General features: G+C 43.3%; 1 protein-coding gene across 1 annotated transcript; it reads right to left on the minus strand.

The window, feature by feature from the left end:
* Nucleotides 1–1,217: 1,217 nt before the first annotated feature.
* LOC139444915 (15-hydroxyprostaglandin dehydrogenase [NAD(+)]-like) lies at nucleotides 1,218–17,991 on the minus strand. Its single transcript, XM_071225928.1, has 7 exons — nucleotides 17,709–17,991; nucleotides 14,890–15,013; nucleotides 7,928–8,040; nucleotides 7,157–7,253; nucleotides 5,942–6,018; nucleotides 2,842–2,990; nucleotides 1,218–1,710 (listed from the first exon to the last, which is right to left on the minus strand). The coding sequence occupies exons 1-7, from the start codon at nucleotides 17,799–17,801 to the stop codon at nucleotides 1,602–1,604; spliced, it is 762 nt and encodes a 253-aa protein (XP_071082029.1). The 5' UTR covers nucleotides 17,802–17,991; the 3' UTR covers nucleotides 1,218–1,601.
* Nucleotides 17,992–21,738: the final 3,747 nt, after the last annotated feature.

Below are 21,738 nucleotides of genomic sequence, written 5' to 3' on the forward strand. Positions count from 1 at the left end.
TCCATTAAAGGTCAACCACCGCCATCCTTCCATCCACGGTTATATACCACCACCTGTACCTCCTTTCTCCATTAAAGGTCAACAACCGCCATGCCAGCATCCACGATAACAGACCACCACCTGTACCTCCTTTCTCCATTAAAGGTCAACCATCGCCATGCCAGCATCCACGGTTATCGGGTACACGGATTGGTTGTGCTTGCTTAGAAAGTCCATCTGACAATTGTTGTCAGATCTTAACATATCGAGTGAGTGAGTGGGTATTGTTTTACGCCGCTTTTAGCAATATTCCAGCAATATCACGGCGGGGGACACCAGAAATAGGCTTCACACATTGTACCCATGTCGGGAATCGAACCCGGGTCTTCGGCGTGACGAGCGAACGCTTTAACCACTAAGCTACCCGACCGCCCCCTTAACGTATCGAAGTAGAAGAGATAGTTTAAGTTTAGAGTCAGGGCTTGCAATGCAGCTATCCGACAGTAATGGTGTGGTACTGTGGACATACTGTGGAGCATGCTGGCCAGAGACACCGTCTTCTTCAACTCTCAGATTATACAAGAAGTGCTTGTAATTTATAGGTGAGCTGAATACATTCTGATATCCCTTTATAAATCACACCAAACTGCCAATGACAGTTTGTTACATATATTGACCGACAGTGGCACTCAGTATAACAGATGAGAATCAGTTTGCCACATATGGCCCCGACGAAGGACAATCAGTCTGTAAAATAAAGTCTTGAGCAATCACAATCTTTCTGTTAATATGACTACGGCCAATGATAATAACTGTTACATTTACCAACGACCGATGATACATGTTACATGTGACCAAGACCAATGATAATCACTGTTACATATGGCCAAGGCCAATGAGATTTAGTGTGTCACAAATGCCAATGGCCAATGATAATCACTGTTACATATGACACGAACCAATGATAATCACTGTTACATATGGTCAAGGCCAAATGAAAATTTCAGTCACATATTGCCAATTGAACATGGAGTGTGATGCTCAAGTCTTGGTGTTCCCGCTATGAATTTGATGGAATATTAATCAGAAGCGTACAGCAACGTTCCCCCAATGACCAACAACGTGTATATAGAGCTGAACCAGGCACTCTAAATGAAGCAGGTAATACGAGGGGTATCATGTTAACTTTATAACAACGAAAACCATAACATACATATACACATAAATATAGACGATACGTATGGACACATGTTACATCGTGACAGGAATATGATAATATGATAATCTAGAATATGAATCATTGAACATTCATAGTAATTGTCTGTAAATATAGCTTTAACAACATAAGTGTATATTGATATTTCTCAGCACGTGCATTGCCTTACATGAAGGCAGTAACAGTGTAGATGTTCATAGTATTGCACGTAATACACGTGCAGCCACGCGTCCCATTGTGGTGTCATATGTTGCCATGGTTTACGCGTTGCCATGCGTTACTACGCTTTTTCCGTTACCGCTTGTTGCCATGATACTGTAGGTTTGTACCAGTGCTGACAGGAGAACGTGTTTAGTCCGCCATCGCCACGGTGCAATGAGTTGGTCAGTTGACATGTTTGGCGTATCTAATATTCGTGATAAACTTTGCCGAACGTCTTTGCCATTTTCAAAACAGACCCATTTCTTGTTTCATCCTGCACTAGGTCCAGAAATCCTTCCGCCACATATTCGGGGCTGAAATGAGACAGGGTCGCCATACATTTCTTGTACAACACACATTATTCGCTTGAATCAATGTAACGAACAACCCCCTCGTTACAGAGAGTGGTTTTACGCCGCTTTTCGCAATATTCCAGCAATATCACGGATGGGGACACCAGAAATGGGCTTCACACATTGTACCCATGTGGGTAATCGAACCTTGGTTTTGGCGTGATGAGCAAACGCTTTAACCACTAGGCTAACCGACCGCTCCCCTCGTTACAAGTTCCACACTATCTGCATTAACAGCTGACTTAGTTTATATGAAGCTGTACAACGACATATCATTGTTACAATGAAATCAGTCAGCCAGCTGGCTCAGTCGCAAATCGCTATACAGAGTTGCGTCCCTTGTCCACACCAGAAACTTATGATCGTGGGTCCCAATCCCGATTTACTCCGATCATGTTTCTAGGTTTGTCAGCACCATGCCCGTGCTCGTGGGTTTCACCAAAATGTTAAACATCTGAGACCTGCATCACTTTGGGCTTTACTCCCACATTAAGCTGACACGCCTTGATATAACTGGAATACTGTTCAAAACGGCGTTAAAGCCAATTCACTCACTATAATCAAGCTCATATTAAAGCGTGCCCATAAAGGGATCAAACGTTTCACATGATCAAGATATAATAAATCAGAAAAATAGGAAATGCGAAATAAAAAAAGACCTGCGTTGATGGCACATTTCAGGAATTATTTCACCAGTACCTCCGGTTCAAGAACTTTCAGTCATATATCTTGGAGGTACGTTTGTTTGTTTGTTTGTTTGTTGTTTAACGCCGCACTCAGCAATATTCCAGCTATATGACGGTGGTATGTAAATAATCAAGTCTGGACCGGACAATCCAGTGATTGACATCATGAGCATCGACCCACGCTATTAGGATACGCTGACATGCATCAACCAAGTCTGACCACCCGATCCCTTTAGTCGCCTCTTACGACAAGCGAAGTCGCCCGTTACGACAAGTATTGGTTGCTTCTAACCCGGGTCTTCACGGGTCCACTGGACGTACGAAAACACGTGTAACGGGGTTATGGTTTCAGTATTTAAGGTTTTATGTTTTGTGACTAATGACATGGTTGCAGGGTTTAACATACGTCATTATTCCAATTTTGTCGATGAACTCCTTGGCAGCAGTCGGAGAACCGACGGCGGTGCTCTCGATGTCGGCCACAAGCGCCGTGTCGGCGAAGGCTGGACACAACATGTTGATCCGGATGCCGTTATCGACACACTCAGGATTTAACTGAAATTCACAAAAATAACAATTATAAACCATGCAAGGTTCATCAAATGAGTCAAGGTGTTGTACGAGGTTTACTAACTATTAACCTACACAATTACTAAATGTACAAATGTTTGAAAAAGGGGGACGCAGCCCCTGTCTGGTTCCGCAGCCCCTGTCTGGTTCCGCAGCCACTGTCTGGTTCCGCAGCCACTGTCTGGTTCCGCGTATGAATACACGTGACTCATGATATACCCATTGTGATGATATGCATTCTTAAAACACACCAATGACGTCATTCTATTGTTCATACGTTCCTATTTTCTTTCAGGATGGACAATTATTATACACCTAGAAAAGACAGGACTAGTTTTTTCATATTTTGACAAGTGAACCATTTCACATTTTGTCGGAGACCATGTGTCGCTAGCGGGGTTCGAACCCGCATCGTTTGATTTGAGGATGTCTAATTGTCGACCTCACCTACGGCAACACACGACGGCACGAGGAGAAATTAACTATTAAATATGTTCAAATGTTTGCATAATTCCTGAAAGCTAAACAATAATACGTATATAATGTTGTGTTACGGATGGTTACCTATAACAATGTTCATATTTAAAGCAATTAGACCTTTAACGAGACCAAAAAAATCAGGTAAAGATATATATCCTTGTGCAGCGCTCTATATGTCCTACAATCCCCGTCAGCATGTGTACTTACAATGTTCAAGCGATGGATAAATACTATATAGCTAGTTAAGGACCCCACGATATTATGAAGAGCCGTGCACCATGCATTGTAAATATCAGCTCGCGACGGAGCTTAGTGCACGTGCAACAGCGAAAGTGAAGGTATTCCTCGTGCATCACACAAGGGCGACTCACACAATAAAGTCAGGCTTCAATGTGTTCTGGCTCCCGCTTCACAAAGCGATCTTAGCGCTACGTCTACTGTAAGCCTATGTTAAAGTATGGGAGTTACGATCACCTTAGCGCTACGTCTACCGTAAGCCTATGTTAAAGTATGGGAGTTACGATCACCTTAGCGCTACGTCTACTGTAAGCCTATGTTAAAGTATGGGAGTTACGATCACCTTAGCGCTACGTCTACTGTAAGCCTATGTTAAAGTATGGGAGTTACGATCACCTTAGCGCTACGTCTACTGTAAGCCTATGTTAAAGTATGGGAGTTACGATCACCTTAGCGCTACGTCTACTGTAAGCCTATGTTAAAGTATGGGAGTTACGATCACCTTAGTGCTGCGACTACTGTAAGCCTAGTATGTTAAAGTATGGGAGTTACGAACACCTTAGCACTACGTCTACTGTAAGCCTATGTTAAAGTATAGGAGTTACGAACACCTTATCACTACGTCCACTGTAAGCCTATGTTAAAGTATAGGAGTTACGAACACCTTAGCACTACGTCCACTGTAAGCCTATGTTAAAGTATAGGAGTTACGAACACCTTAGCACTACGTCTACTGTAAGCCTAGTATGTTAAAGTATAGGAGTTACAAACACCTTAGCACTACGTCTACTGTAAGCCTATGTTAAAGTATAGGAGTTACAAACACCTTAGCACTACGTCTACTGTAAGCCTATGTTAAAGTATAGGAGTTACGAACACCTTAGCACTACGTCTACTGTAAGCCTATGTTAAAGTATAGGAGTTACAAACACCTTGGCACTACGTCTACTGTAAGCCTAGTATGTTAAAGTATGGGAGTTACGACCACCTTAGTGCTACGACTGCTGTAAGCCTATGTTAAAGTATAGGAGTTACGATCACCTTAGCACTACGTCTACTGTAAGCCTATGTTAAAGTATGGGAGTTACGACCACCTTAGTGCTCTACTGCTGTAAGCCTATGTTAAAGTATGGGAGTTACGACCATCTTAGTGCTACGACTGCTGTAAGCCTATGTTAAAGTATGGGAGTTATGATCACCTTAGTGATACGTCTACTGTAAGCCTATGTTAAAGTATGGGAGTTACGACCACCTTAGTGATACGTCTACTGTAAGCCTATGTTAAAGTAAGGGCGTTACGATCACCTCAGTGCCAAGTAGAACAAGGCCGTGGTGTACAGTACGTGTTTGCGCTGTTCCTCCTACCGTTGTGCCCCCCTCCGTTCAAGATGTCAACTTGTACACACAACATGATTGTTTCTTAAACAACTTTTTCCATTGATGAGAATAGAAATATCAAACAGATATTATTGGGTACTGGGTATTCTTTGACGTGTACCGTATTGACATGTTATAGACTATTCCCGATTTAGAGTTATTTGACAATTCATCGTTCTCATTTGGAGCCAAACGGACTATACTTCAGGATTTGGTGTTATTACGTTCGTGGAAAAAGAATATGTAGGGTGTAGCACTATACGGGTGTAGCACTATACGGGTGTAGCGCTATATGGGTGTAGCGCTATATGGGTGTAGCACTATATGGGTGTAGCACTATACGGGTGTAGCACTATATGGGTGTATCACTATTTAAGTATAGCACTATATGCCTTATGTGACTAAAACACTGTTGTGTCGAAATGTTCTTGATCTCAAAAGTTCTAAAACACTTGCTTATCTTGTATCTATGGCATCTTTTTACTTTAGAATGTTTGCACTCAGCAATATTCCAGCCATACGGAGGTCTGTAAATAATCGAGTCTGGACCAGACAATCCAGTGATTGATCAAGAGCATCGATCCACGCAATTGGGATACAATGACATGCATCAAGCAAGTCAGCGAGTCTGACCACCCGATCCCGTTAGTCGCCTCTTACACGCGGAGTCGCCTTTAACGGCATGCATAGGTTGCTGAAGACCTGTTCTACCCCGGATCTTCACGGTTCTTTCACTATGAACAACTTGAATGATCCCGTTCTGACTTGATAACTTGAACTATTCAACATCACATACGTATATCACACCATCTATTTACATGTGTTCAAGACGTGGAACTCACAGCCCAACTTCTGGAGAAACCGACGATGGCAAATTTGGTAGCACAGTAGACAGGCCCGAATGGGTTTGGATTTATACCTGGAAAACATAGAACAAAATAATGTAACACATGGCATGGTCAAATAATGGTATGCCTAAAACTACATTTCACATACTTTTGCATGTCTACTTTGTTACACCTATACCCCCGTGTCATGAGCGTAAACTCGTAACCCGTCAGATAGACTTTGCTACACGTCACGTCTAGTGTTCTCAGTCTCTCAGTATCACGTCTCCTACACTCGTATCACGTCCGCTGTTACGTCCACCTCCCTCTATACACGTCCACTACCCTCTATACACGTCCACCTCCCTCTATACACGTCCACCACCCTCTAGACACGTCTACCACCCTCTATACACGTCCACTACCCTCTATACACGTCCACTACCCTCTATACACGTCCACTACCCTCTATACACGTCTACCACCCTCTATACACGTCCACCACCCTCTATACACGTCCACTACCCTCTATACACGTCCACTACCCTCTATACACGTCCACCACCCTCTATACACGTCTACCACCCTCTATACACGTCCACTACCCTCTATACACGTCCACCACCCTCTATACACGTCCACTACCCTCTATACACGTCCACTACCCTCTATACACGTCCACTACCCTATATACACGTCCACCTCCCTCTATACACGTCCACTACCCTCTATACACGTCCACTACCCTCTATACACGTCCACCACCCTCTATACACGTCCACCACCCTCTATACACGTCCACCTCCCTCTATACACGTCCATTACCCTGTATACACGTCCACCACCCTCTATACACGTCCACCACCCTCTATACACGTCCACTACCCTCTATACACGTCTACCACCCTCTATACACGTCCACCACCCTCTATACACGTCTACCACCCTCTATACACGTCCACTACCCTCTATACACGTCCACCACCCTCTATACACGTCCACCACCCTCTATACACGTCCACCACCCTCTATACACCACCCTCTATACACGTCTACCACCCTCTATACACGTCCACTACCCTCTATACACGTCCACCACCCTCTATACACGTCCACCACCCTCTATACACGTCCACCACCCTCTATACACGTCCACCACCCTCTATACACGTCCACCACCCTCTATATTCCATCTGTTTTTTCGCTGGTTGATGTGGCGCTACCACCCACCTGCCATGGAGGCCATGTTTACGATGACCCCTCCTCGTCCCCCCTTGTCCCTCCTCATCATGTCCATCGCCAAGGTCGTACCGCGTATTGAGCCTTTCTGAAACCATCCAGAACGAGCCAAGACTTAAAACACAACTGTGTATTAAACAGTGGCTAAAACATAGTGTAGCGTCCTTTTTACTTTTGGAACACAGATCACTTTATATTGACGAAATAGTGCCATCAACAGACTTTTCAACCAGCAGTGAAGAACGGTGACTGTCAACGTTATCCAACTTTATCATGGCGACCTAAGTCCCGTGAAGATCCGGGGTAGAATAGGTCTTCAGCAAACCATGCTTGCCGTAAATGGCGACTATGCTTGTCGTAAGAGGCGACTAACAGGATCGGGTGGTCAGACTCGATGACTTGCTTGATGCATGTCATAGATCCCAATTGCGTGAATTGATGCTCATGTTGTCAATCGATGGATTGTCTGGTCCAGACTCGATTACTTACAGACTGCCGTTATATAGCTGTAATATTGCTGAGTGTGGCGTTAAACAACAAACAAACAAACATGGTGACCTAAACGCAGGTACGGCAAGGCAACCTTGTGGTTGATAGCATGAGCAATCTTTGTCGTCGAGGTCGCACAATCAGTCTGGGCACACATCATAACATCAGTAGTTGGCTTTTACGACAAGCTTGGGGGATGATTCTGGCCGAGAATCTCCTTTGTGTTGTGTGAATCAATCTTGCAGTTTGCCTCTGAATAAAACAACAACTTACCAGGTTGATATCTACAGTCTTCTCCCACATGTCACAGCTCTCTCCCCCAACCCCGGCGTTGTTGCACATGATGTCCAGCCCCCCGAACTTCTCACGCACGAGCCGGAACGTCGCTGAAACACGAGGGGAGTAGATACACGAACGTGAAGAAAGAACGGAGTCATAGTGAATGATGGATAAATACGCTAAACAACGGCGCAGCTGATTGGCTGCCTGGTACTCTACGTTTGTCTGACGTTTGTGGTGGTTCTTAGACTTTCACACGCATCGCTAGTAACACATGCCCTTGCATGCCAGTCATAATCAGTGTACAGTAAAAACCCAGTTTACTACTTCATGTGGGTTTCGCCTAAAATATCAGCCTTGGTATAAAATGACGCCTCAACTGACTTGATGATTCGTAGGAATAAATATGTAGTGAAAAGTTTCACCTAGACAGTGGGCCAGCTTTAAGAAAATGTTACTTGCCCAATTAAAAAGTCATTTGACTTAAGGGCAGGCAGGTATTTCAAAAACTGGTACCCATTCGTCTGTCCCCTCAATATAGTGTACAGTGACCGCCTCCGTGGTCCAGTGGAAGAGCGTCAGCCCGGAGAGCGGAAGGTCCGGGGTTCGATGCCCGGACGCGTCATACCAACAGACATTAAAGCATGGTACTTGTTGTTACCCTGCCTGGCACTAGGCATTAAGGGGTTACAACAGGGAATGGTCTGTTTAGAGCTGGTAGCTGTGTCTGAGTGGGGTATCCTTGCATTAGTACGGACACACAAACACACACACACACACACACACACACACACACACACACACACACACACACGTGCCCATTCGTCTGTCCCCTCAACAGAAGCCGTGTGTATTAAAGCGTACAGTGACGCGTCTTACCAAAAGACGGTACTTGTTGTTACCCTTGTTTCAGCTCGACATTAAGGGGATAAAACAAGGACTGGGTTGGGTGTTCATGTTCAACTAATTGAAATGTGAGCTAGCACTATATATATATAATCGACATTAGTCCGGACTAGTACAAGCAGCCACACACACACGTGCATGCCCGTCGCTATATAAGTAATCTTGGATGCGAAATTAAACCCCAATTCACCTCACAAAAAGCGTATGGTGCTGGCCAAGTGAACAGCTTCTGTATCAGGAGCTCAGCGACACAGTATGTTGTGTGCTGGGCTGATAAGACGAGTACAATAAACTCTGAAAGAACGCCCAGTCTGTCAATTAGTGCTTCTTTCTCCTGTCCAGATGCACGCTTATCTGGCTCTGCAGCTGATGAAGTTATACTCCAGTTTCAAATACGGGTCATCATTGTGGTATGTGTCGTTCTTCACGAGGCAAGGGCATTAACCGACTATTAAACTCCAGTTTCCACCCTTGCTGAACTAGGCTGGAATTATATTTTGGCTGGACCAACTTGTCTCTGCATAGTCCAATAAAAATCGCGTGATGAAATCGACATCCGGTTCGTAAACTGCCGTGCTGATTTCGGTCGATTGCAGGATTTGGAAGCATGTGCACCGTCAACTCAGCGTGAACAGATATTTTCCAAATCGTTACATGATTTTATTCAAGGTGCTCACGTGATTTGATATATTTCGCAAAGTAAGACCAGTTTTAGTACAATATAGATCTTGATAATCGATCAGATCATCTTCACTGGGCGCCGCCATTTTGTTTGTAGCAAAAGCAGTGACATGAGAGGTGGAATCTGATTGGTCAGTAGGAGGGACATAACTCGTAACAGGTACTGGTGGCGCTACGATCGAGCCCAGAAATTCCAGCCTAGTTCCAGCCAGCGGTTCCAGCAAGGTTGGAAACTAGACTTTTACAGTCAGTTAATATCCTTGCCTCTGGAAGATAGGGGATATAACTAGCCATTTCAACGATTAGGAATCGGGATCGGAATGATCTAACCTAATTAAAGCACGGCCTGTTTTGATAACAGCATTTAAAAAGATAATCAAGAACTCTATGCTAAACTGTGAGAGGACTGTGTGAATCGGCTCTACGTGATGCACGTGAACTAAATATGTTCCCCGAGCCTTTCGCAAGTGTATCTCGCACTTTGCCGGCTTGGGCAATGAAATGAGTGGCAAGTGTACAATTAGGAGATGAAGCAACTGTGTTTGGAAATATGATGATGTCCCACTGAAGAGTAGATATCTCTTATTTCAATTGGGAACCGAGCGCCTTAGCAGGAGGTTTCAAATGTACAAATATGAGGTATCTACCCTACAGTGAGATGTATCTACTCTACAGTGGGACTACATTCAATTCCAAAACAGTAGGTTTATTTCCAAACTACCATGACGACGACAGCGCTTTGAAAACGGTGCTTTCTCGGAAAGCGTAACTACACAGGGTTCAAAGAACATTCCGAAAAGGGGTCACAGGTCACAAATATTACTAAAGTTCAAGATTTACTCATGGTCTTGTCTATTACAAAATAACGGTTCAAAACACATAGTTCTTCAAAAGAAGTTGTAAAATAACCACCCAGAGACATATGTTTAAATTTCATCGCAACCTGTTGCGTATTGGCACAATTTGGACTTAACGAAGTCATTTCCAAGAAACCAACAGGACGTCTTTTTCCTTTGTGGAGGAAACAGGTTGTAGAAATAGTGAAACATGCTGAACGAATGCATTTCTCCAACAAACTGTATCAAATAACAGGAATATAGTTATTTTGAAATTGTACTTATGCATCAGTTGCTTTGAAATAATTCCCCAAATGTGATACAGTAAAACATCTTCTCCACCCTGAACTGGCTTAACCTGAGTTACGTCCGTTACTCGTGGCTGTCCACGACCGCCCCACTAGTCGTTAAGGGTGAGAGTGCTATTGACAGGCTACATGAACCCACGACCCGTGAAGATCCGGGGTAGAATAGGTCTTCAGACACCCATGCTTACCGTAAAAGGCGACTATGCTTGTCGTAAGAGGCAACTAACGGGATCGGGTGGTTAGGCTCGCTGACTTGGTTGATGCATGTCATCGTATCCCCATTGCGTGGATCGATGCTCGTGATATCAATCATTGGACTGTCTGGTCCAGACTCGATTATTTACAGACCGCCGTCGTATAGCTGTAGTATTGCTGAGTGCGGCGTTAAACAAGAAAAAACATGAAGCCAGAGAAAAATCTCGATCTATAGTCATGTTCAACATAAACCTGATGATGTGCTGGTGGAAAAGATCCTACTGTCACAACCATTGCCAACGGCAGTACACTGAAGTATGGTTGAATACCGCCGTTTTTAGCTGCAGACGACGTGAGAGAGACTGCTCATTTATGTGACTGAAGATGATTCTGGTTAGTGTGTTTTTCATTTGATTGTGTGTATTCTGAAATAAATTTCATCATGTTTGACAACCGGTTGTTCAGAAATCGAACTTCACAGAAATTCTGAAGAGTTATATGCATCGATGATTAGGCTGTCGATAGATCGATGTTTTCATATTCACGGTTTTGGGGTGAAAAGTCTCAATTTAAAAGAGGTATCAGGAGGAAAAAAGATATTTTTTGTTAAATATATCAGAAGCAAGCGTTTTTCAATGTCATTGTACAATTCCTGTTACGCTTCGCTTGGCTTGTGAAAGACGACTCCGCCATAATCAAGCATGACCTTCAACTGAACTGTACAAACGATGTCGCTCTATGAAGCCTTGTCCGTCTCATACATTCGTGACCAACTCGTGTTATTCCGAGACAAGCCGAATAGCGTGGCCATTTTTGCGACTGGGTTCCGTCTAAGCGCAAACGGGGATAGCTAAAAGAATTGCCAACTCGTTGCGTAATGATTCACGTATATTTCCCTTTATATATCATACATATTCCAGATGCTATTTAAAACACATCGGAACTTACGGTATGATTTTACACATTTAACTGTACATAGGGTGTATTTTTAGATGCAAGACATCTAAACAATTTCTTGGGTATTCTTTGGCCGAAGTACTTGAAGTCATACGTGCATTCTGATTGGTTTGTCGTATTTTCGCACATAACATTCATCGATAGGGAGACGAGTCTTCTTGCAGGTTACGGAAAGGGGCGAGTGGTGACGAATGCGTCTCACAGTCCCCGAACCATATTATTTCACCTTCCACCCAGTCCTTACTGTAATGCAAAAGCCCTAAATGAAAGAAATTTAGATTTTCCTAATCTCACTGGTGCTCCTTTTCAATTTAATTGGAGTTATTTGTTTCTATGAAAATTATGTACTCGTTTTTTCAGAGGCTTCAGTGTCTGTATAGAGCCTCGCAGTCGTATCGTTGTCTGCTTAATACTGCCGGATGGAAACAGCCAGTTCCTACACGTACCAGAACATTATAGCGTGTCAAAGTCAAAAGTATTATTGATATAATTTCATATGTTGCATGTTGACATGAGTTCGTATACCAGGACAGTCCCACCAACTGACCTGATTCAGCGCCAACTGAAACCAATATTTCACTTTTTAGAGTTGTGTGGGTCGTTGGGTATCAATGGATGTTTAGGTTGTTGTGTGTTTTACTCTCAGGGATGTGGTCAGGGTTTTACGATAGTGAGTCACGTGACGCGCCTCCTGAATACAAGCTGTACGGGCCTGAATCAACAGAGATGGATTGCCCTGCCTTATCTTGATAGCGAGACAAACTAACATGTAACTCGAGGCTTAAGGCAATATGAATATCCACTTATAGCAAGAACGTCGAATGCTGTGACGTTCCATTCTTCTCATTAAGGTCTCATATACTAGTAGTCCAGTGGTGAATATCGACTGTTTACTATTGTGCAGTCATCAGCAATGTTACAAGTCAGCTGTTGTCTGGTAATTTATATTAGTAATTATCACTGTGAGTGAGTGAATATCGTTTTAAGCCGCTGTTAGCAATAGTGCAGCAATATCACAGCGGGGTACACCGGAAACGGGCTTCATGCACACATTGTACCACATTGTACGGGAATCGATCCAGGCTCTTTGGCTGGACGAGCGAACACTTAGCCACTAGGCTACCCCCCCTCCCCCCCCTTCCGTCGTGTGTTGGTTGTATAGTACTCACCCATGAGCGATGTCACAGTTCAACTGTGGGTTGCCTTACGCAGACATAAACTTGTTAAAGGTTCCTTTTGAAAAGTCATTTGAGGCCTTCCAATTCGATGAGCAGTGTGTTACCTCCCCTACGCGTGCCAGAATCCTATTATCGAGGGTTCGAATCCCACGCTCACCCCAATTTCTATTCTGAATATAACAGCACTACTGTTCAACATGGCGTTAAACCCCACTCACTCACTCACTGTCAGCGGATACAGAGCCTGGCGTTGCAGAAGGAACGCGGCAGGTGAAAATATGCATTACTAGATGTTAAATCTTAGCACAAACACATGCATATATACCTACTCTTTAACAATCGTTTCCGGTGGAAAGATAATAATAACTGACATAGTTCTCGTCAGGGGGTCTCGCTCTGAGACGCTGTTTGTTTATCACATTAACCGGTCTCCTGCAAGTATCGGATGTGACGTCACAATCCATAAATGAATTTTGTCAGAAATCTAGCACCACTTCCGGTGAGGCGAGAGCTCAGACAGGGTTGGAACATTCATGAGAACATGGAAAATATCAAGTGTTTGAATGGCCTTCAGAAGTGATGCGCATGAAAGAGCCTGATGGAGGAGCTAGAACATACTCCCAAACGTTGTTTTCCTCATAAAAGATGCTGACATCCATAATTTTTTCTCTTATAGAAACTATGTATATCTTCTACGTGTCCCCTGATTATCAGAGCCAGGTGTCGATGCCATTCTTTGGGGGGATACGAGGATACTCGGCGTTCATATAAACTCTCGGGTTTCAGTTTATACATGCATCTACTCCTCGGTCTACACACTCGGCCCCAGAGGATCTGTGTGGGTGCGTACCCCTTCTGGAAACATACTTTAGACTTATACATTCCACTATGTTACAGGTGATCGGGTACACTAAGAGTAAACGATAATTGTACTTTGACTAGCTAATTTGGTGATGTATTTTCACTAAAATTATACGATTTTTGAACGTGAATTCCAACTCACAAAATGGACACTCTTTTTGTGAAAAGGGTGTATACCTTCCATGCCGTTGTTTGTTTGTTGTGTAACACCACATTCAGTAATACTCCAACTGTAACTATTCATGTAAATAACACTGTCCCATACCGTCTGAGTACAATTTGAGTGTGTGTTTGTTTGTTTGTTGTTTAACGCCGCAATCAGCAATACTCCAGCTATAAGACGGCGGTCTGTAAATAACTGACACTCCTGTGTGACATCAAGAGCATCGATCTACGCAATACGATACGATGTGGTACGATGAGATACGAAGAGATACGATGGGATAGGGTGAGATACGATGGGATACGATGAGATACGATGTGGTACGATGAGATACGAAGAGATACGATGGGATAGGGTGAGATACGATGGGATACGATTGGATACGACGAGATACGATGGGATACGATGGGATGCGATGAGATACGATGGGATAGGGTGAGATACGATGGGATAGGGTGAGATACGATGGGATACGATGAGATACGATGAGATACGATGAGATACGATGGGATACGATGAGATACGATGAGATACGATGTGGTACGATGAGATACAAAGAGATACGATGGGATAGGGTGCGATACGATGAGATACGATGAGATACGATGGGATACGATTGGATACGGCGAGATACGATGGGATACGATGGGATGCGATGAGATACGATGGGATACGATAAGATACGATGACATGCAACAACCAAGGCGTGAGTGACAACTCGATCGATCCATTTAGTCGCCTCTTACAGCCATAAATAGACAACTGGGCACCTACTCTGGCTCTACGGGTCCTACCATGTCTTCTCGTATATAACAGTACACACTCACAATACTTTCGTGAGTTAACGGTACATGCATCTACTACTATGTACCTTCCATGTCTGCTTGTGATGTGACATCGCCCCTCAGGAAAACTACGTTATCTTGTCCATACTTTTTCTCAAATTCTTTCAGCGTCGCTTGTCCCTTTTCCTCGTTAACATCCGAGAATAGAACCTGCAAATAAAGAAAAAGTAGATACAATCCTTCAAAGACGCTACTTGAGGAACAGTAAGTGAGTATGGTTTTACGCCGCTTTTAGCAATATTCCAGCATACAACGGCGGGTGACACAAGAAATGGCCTTCGCACATTGTGCCAATGTGGGGAATCGAACCCGGATCTTTAGCGTGACGAGCGAACACTTTACTCACTAGCCTACCCGACCGCCCGACTTGAGGAATAGATAAGAAATCATGTCTCTCGTACCTTTGTGGGGCACGGGTGGCCTAGTGGTTCAAGGCGCCGCAAATCGTGCAGAGCTGAACGTACAGGCGAAACAGAAACGATCGCGGGTTCGAATCCCGGTTTGCCTTGATTATGTGTCCAGGGTTGTCGGGCACCATATCCATGCTCGGGGGTTTCACCACAGCGGTAAAGGCCTATGACCTCACATCCGGGTTTCACCCCACATCATATATAACTAACATATTTTTCAAACTTATTTAGTAGACTCAGCGGGACATTTGGTTGTTCAGGCTGGAATAAAGGTGATTGGATGATCACAATGCCTACTGAGGATGGACATTATTTGAATGAATGACAATCATGGACGACCATCGTGGACACTTGACGTTGTTGATTCAGTGTATATGGGACGCTTGAAGATCCAGGGTAAAATTGGTCTTCAGCAAACTATGCTTGCCGCAAAAGGCGGCTAACGGGATCCGGTGGACAGGCTCACTGACTTGGTTGATGCATGTCATCGTATCCCAGTTGCGTAGATCGATGCTCATGATGTCAATCACTGGATTGTCGGGTCAAGACTCGGCTATTTACAGACCGCCGACATATTTAGCCGGAATAATTCTGAGTGCGGCGTTAAACAAACAAACAAACAAACAAACAAACAAACAATGAAACAAAAAAACAATATGGGACCCGATCTCCGGTGACATATCGCTCTAGTATGTTTCATTATAGGGGGAGCCCCAGTCAGAACTGGTTCCGGCAACCTATGCTGGTCATGAATGGCGACCTTGAGGATCGGGTGGTCAGGCTCGATGACGTCGTTAAATACGTGTCAACGTACTAGGATCGGGTGACTTATTACTCATAATATCAGTCACTAGTTTATTATAACGATTATAACGATAATTTACAGGCCGTGGTCATATTGATGCGGACTCGAATATTGATAAAGGGCGTTAAAGAAAAAGAACCCCGTTGCGTCGCCCATATTATACCACGCAGTAGACGCAGCACTGAGACTTGTCACCACTACCTTCTGTGATGCTGAGAGAATGTCTGTGTAGTCAGTGTACGTGTTATCATTACGGCTAGGATGATATACATCACGCAATTACGGTAGGGTGCAGGCAAACTAGATACGGCTTAATGAATTAAATTAAACTTGCTAGAACAGTTCACAGACGGATGCAAGGGGGATTGGGTTGGTTCCAGATACCCCCCCCCCCCCCCCCCCCCCTTGAAGCCAAATGCAGTATGTTGTAGGCAATCTACTCCCCCCACTAAGAGAGGGGTTTGATATTTTGGACCCCACCCTTTTAAAACTGTTGGATCCCTTGGAGCCTTACAAAACAACCCCTAAGGTGTCGAAGGTGTGACAATTTCAACGGTGAGGTGACGTGAGGTGAGGTGTTGAAAGTGTGACAAGTTCAACGGTGAGGTGAGGTGTTGAAAAAGTGACAAGTTCAAAGGTGAGGTGACGCGAGGTGAGGTGCCGAAAGTGTGACAAGTTCAACGGTGATGTGACGTGAGGTGAGGTGTCGAAAGTGAGACAAGTTCAACGGTGAGGTGCCGTGAGGTGAGGTGTCGAAAGTGAGACAAGTTCAACGGTGAGGTGCCGTGAGGTGAGGTGTCAAAAGTGTGACAAGTTCAACGGTGAGGTGAGGTGAGTTGAGCTGAGGTGAGGTGACATGGGGTTTAACGTCGCGTTCATGATTGTTTCACTTACATAGCGACATGCATGCACGTGTGTGTGTGTGTATGTGTGTGTGTGTATGTGTGTGTATGTGTGTGTATGTGTGTGTATGTGTGTGTCCGTACCAATGCAAGGATACCCCACACAGACCCAGCGTCCAACTCTTAACAGACCATTCCTTGTAGTAACCCCTCAATGCCTAGCGCCAGACAGGGTAACAATAAGTACCATGTTTTAACGTCTTTTGGTATGACGCGGCCGGGGATCGAACTCCGGACCTTCCGCTCTCCGAGCAGACGCTCTACCACTAGAGCGTTCCATGCATTATAAATGAGAAATAGTTGTGATATGAATCATACACACATCTGTTTCTTACTAACATTAAAAATGAAAACAGCGCATTTCAGTGGCAGGCAGGGATTCCATTGTGTCGTCATACATAACATTAAATTATTGACAAGACGTTAGACAGGTACATAACTCAGCCCTTTTATACAACCGATGCTTTGTCAGGCTCTGAAAGGAGTTTCGAGTATTTGTCAATACATGCATGGCGACATGCTGTCTTGTGAGTGTTACATTACTTGCATTGATAGCGTATTAGATAACCCACACAGGATCTGAAGTAGGTCAACTCCTCTATAGTATATACGTAAAGAAATTGATTAATAATCGATATCTCTCCTGCTTACTGTGGCAACAGATCGAATCTAGGAAATTATGCATTTCCCTTCACAACATCGCGTAACACAAATACACCGCACCGTACCTTTGCACCATTCTCTAACAGTGACGCAGCGAACGCCTTCCCCAGACCCTGTGCGGCTCCCGTAACCAAGGCGACTTTCCCGCTGACTTTCATCGTGTGCTGTTGTTGTGGTGGGATACGCTCACAGACTGAGCTCGGCTGTTTGCACAACTCGCCTAAATACTTTACAACTCCGCCATAAGACTCTGCAGTCAATGGTTTGAGGTGGTCGCGTGCGTGATTCTTCTCTAGTGGATATGTACATATACCCAGAGACTATATAATAATCTCTGATATACCTCTCTCGTTGAATATGTATGTCACTTACCCGGTGTACACACAATTACATCCCTGTGGAGAATTGGTGTTGTATGTTAATTAAAAACAGTAAACTTTAAGTGAGTAAAATTTAACGTCGCATCGGCATTAGTACAGCCATATAGCGATTTAAGTGTGAAATAGAAACATAACACATTTCACAAGTAAGGTACGAAAATCTATCAAGCTACATCGTTTAGGCGTCATCTTCCAAAACAATGTCATATAATAATCGATTTCGATAGTATAACAGTTTTGATAGTGTAACAGTTTTGCTTAATCACTGAACATCAATTCTGATCAGCATGTTGAATCTCGTAGGACTAATCATGATTGGTAGCTGTAGTGTATGAGTGTTGACGAGAGGTGTTCCTGCACCTGTACCTGTATTGAGCGGGGACTGACCTCCTTCAACATGTGGGTTAGGTAAGCGGGTGTGTGGGTGATAAACTCTCCTGTTGCCAAGGGAGGGTGTCGACACACCGACTCTATACACCTGTACACCTGCATGTGGGGTAGAACCCCTCCCCCTCCCCCTCCCACTCCCTCACAGTGATCTGGGTCACTGACGAGAATATATCGAACTTGGAACGGCAAGGCGAAGGTAAAGAGGTAAATTTGTTCCCCATAGAAATTGTACCGGGGGGCATTCTATTCTAACAGAAACCCAATTGATAATGCAGGCGTTTCGCGAAAGAATGTGCGCTTTTGGGGATAAAAGCATGACACTTGGCACTTTTGTAGTTAATGACATTCCAAATATTTTCAGATATGAGGCCACCAAAAAAGTCCAATATGGCCGCCAAATCCATGCCATGGAGGAATGAAATTCTGGTATAAGTCGTTTGATTTGTTGTTTGTTTGTGTTTTAACGCCGGACTCAGCAATATTCCAGTTATATGAGTACATGATTCACAACCTAAATATATTATGAAAAATGAATATCACGGAATGCATGTCTACCCAAAACTATATATGTAAAGTAAATAACTATATTAAATTAGACTATTTGTTTCGATTTACGTAATCTACAGCGTAAAAAATATGCAAATGATTTTTGAAGAATATTCAAAGGACGTTTCCATTCCATTTACACACAAAAACAGCTTGAGAGTTTGTCCATTCGACATTGTGCAGTCTCACATTAACAGCAAGAAGCAGACGAGGAAAAGGAGTCACGTGCTGCGTTCAACCAATCAGCAACATAGGAGCATTTCTGAGAACTGTCCAGAACAAGACAGAACTAATTCAGTTTTTGTCTTAACAATTTATTTCATTTGAATGTGGGGATAAACAAATTATATGCACTCACAGCAAACAGGTTCTGTGCAACAAAGGGTCAGATGTTGCCAATGATGTACATCCATGTTCAGATGAAGAAGCTAACACCAGACACTTTTTGCACACGTCTAATGCTGCCAGACAGGGCCATAATAGGACTTCGATTCGAACAGTCGATACTGACGTCATTGTCCTGGTCATTGCATTGTTTGACAGAATATATGTGTCTCACACCTTGATAGCATTTGAGATATTTTGCTGTTCATGACCTTGCCGGACAAAGGTGGTATTGTGACGTGCCCCATTTAATTGGAACACTACGTGTCACATGTGGTGACAACTGCGATCCAGCCAACCAAAACCTCTAGCCGTTTTGCACCATATTTTAATCAATATAAAGTTTGGTTCGTTAAGTATTCTGTTGTTGTCATTGTATTAACCTTATTGGCATAGTTAATTAGCCTAAATGAAGTATGTCTTAAAGCTATGTCGACAAAGAAAGGAACACATTTTTTATATTTTCTTCACACTTTAGATTACCTGAGTCATCATAAATAGTCAATTTTGATAACATTATTTACTTTACAGATATAGTGTTGGGTAAATACATTCCAAAATGTTAAATTTTCATCACATATTTAGGTTGTGGGCACATTGGATTTGGCGGCCATTTTGATTTTTTTGGGTTGCCTAATATCTGAAAATATTTGGAATCTCATTACCCACAACTGGGCAATGTTTCATGGTTTTATCACAAACTGTACTATTGACCCTTTATCTGTCACGAAACGTCTCCACTATAAAAGATGCTTTCTTAATGTGGTACACGTCTTGGGTGGGCGAACACAAACTAAACGCCATAAAACAAGCGATTAAACACGTTCACCGATGTAATTGAAACAATTTTATTCAGTGTAGACATACGATAGCTAAGATCGCTTTGTGGAACGGGGCCATTGAGCTCATGTATGGTACAACAACACGTTTGTCTGTAATTAAAATAGATAAATAAGTGAGTGAATATGCAATTCACAGGAGATAAAGTAAAACGTTGACTAAAACATTATCCTTATCCCGGAGAGATCACCGTAAAACACACTGACACGTGACACTGACACGTGACACAAGGCGAATTGAATAAAAGACCCGTGGTTGTCTCGCACGAACTCTACACTATATTTTATGCACACGTGATAATGTCGACAAAGATTTGCTATTATTTTATTACTAAGAGTGTAATAAACATTTCCTTATACAATGCGTGGCGGTGGGAGGGCACATGGCTGGCCCAGTCGTCTAAGACGCCGCAATTGGCTGTGCAGAGGTTTGTCAGAAGCATACCAGTGATCGTATGTTTTCCCAAAATTCTTTCAAAGTCTTTTGTCCCTTTTTTCGCGTTATCACCCGAAAATAGAATGTCGGAGGAAAGCCCTAAGTGAAACAGGCCTTAGACGTTTACTACTGCGGTGTTGCAAACCTAGAAACATAAATGGGGCGAACCGGGATTCGAACCTTCAATTATATGTATTTGGGGTGCCCTATGGACGCAGCTCTCAGCGAATCGTGGCGCCTTAGACGACTGGGCCACACGTGCTCCCTTTGCCTTGTAAGTATAGGTAAGACATAAGGACGACATCTCCACGGACAAGTTTACAAACCAAAATAAATCACCCTAAAAAGGGGTTTTGCAAGACAATTTCATGGCGTAACACCATATCAGAGTGGCGCTCAAGAAGAACTGCGGCTGATGTTGGTTCCTATCACAGTGAAATCGGAGGGAAGAGAGAGATGTAGACACAGTCTTAGATTTCGCTGAAAATCTTTTTTAGGGTGTTTAATAAACATTTGGAATTGAACGTTAATGCAGATAAACTACCATTATATTCGGATCTAATATCACCTGAAACGTTTCATATAGGTAACAGTATTGTGTATAAAGAAAGAAAGTATATGCACAACAAATATTTGGGGAAAATATTCGTCAGAATAGAGACTCGTTCTGTTGTTCGCCAACAGCTGGCGTGACTTCTCAAACTGTCGTATAACTCCAATGTCCGGACAAACACAACCCTTTGTTATCATGCTCCGTGTTTCGATATGAGAAATAAAATACTAAATACAGCATCCACTACTCCTGCCCTCAAAATAACATACAATAAACTACGTTAATACCGAACACGCTTATAACGAACTGGCGGATATAACGAACTATTTTTTCAGTCCAGGCCATTTGCTGTATATATATGCTGTACATATGTTTATAACAAACTACGGTTGTAACGAACTAAACTTAGTGGTCCCTTCGAGTTCGTTATAACCGTAGTTTACTGTACATTATCGAGGGATAAAGACGATAGTGACAAGAACACACGTGGTAAATAGATCCACAATGATATGAGCCTGACGTTTGTACAGTTTGTCGCAATCACATGACGAACCTCAGATCCACAAT

This window comes from Haliotis cracherodii, unplaced genomic scaffold, assembly GCF_022045235.1.
Source record: "Haliotis cracherodii isolate W230 unplaced genomic scaffold, xgHalCrac1.p SCAF_10, whole genome shotgun sequence".
NCBI classification, from domain to species: Eukaryota; Metazoa; Mollusca; class Gastropoda; order Lepetellida; family Haliotidae; genus Haliotis; species Haliotis cracherodii.

What these genes read in the sequence shown, in the direction of transcription:
- LOC139444915 (XM_071225928.1), bottom strand. Translation starts at nt 17,801, where the DNA reads ATGAAAGTCAGCGGGAAAGTCGCCTTGGTTACGGGAGCCGCACAGGGT. An exon ending in TGTTAGAGAATGGTGCAAAG is followed by an intron (nt 15,014 to 17,708) that starts GTACGGTGCGGT and finishes CTTTATTTGCAG; the next exon opens with GTTCTATTCTCGGATGTTAA. An exon ending in GTTTCTCCAGAAGTTGGGCT is followed by an intron (nt 2,991 to 5,941) that starts GTGAGTTCCACG and finishes TGTGAATTTCAG; the next exon opens with TTAAATCCTGAGTGTGTCGA.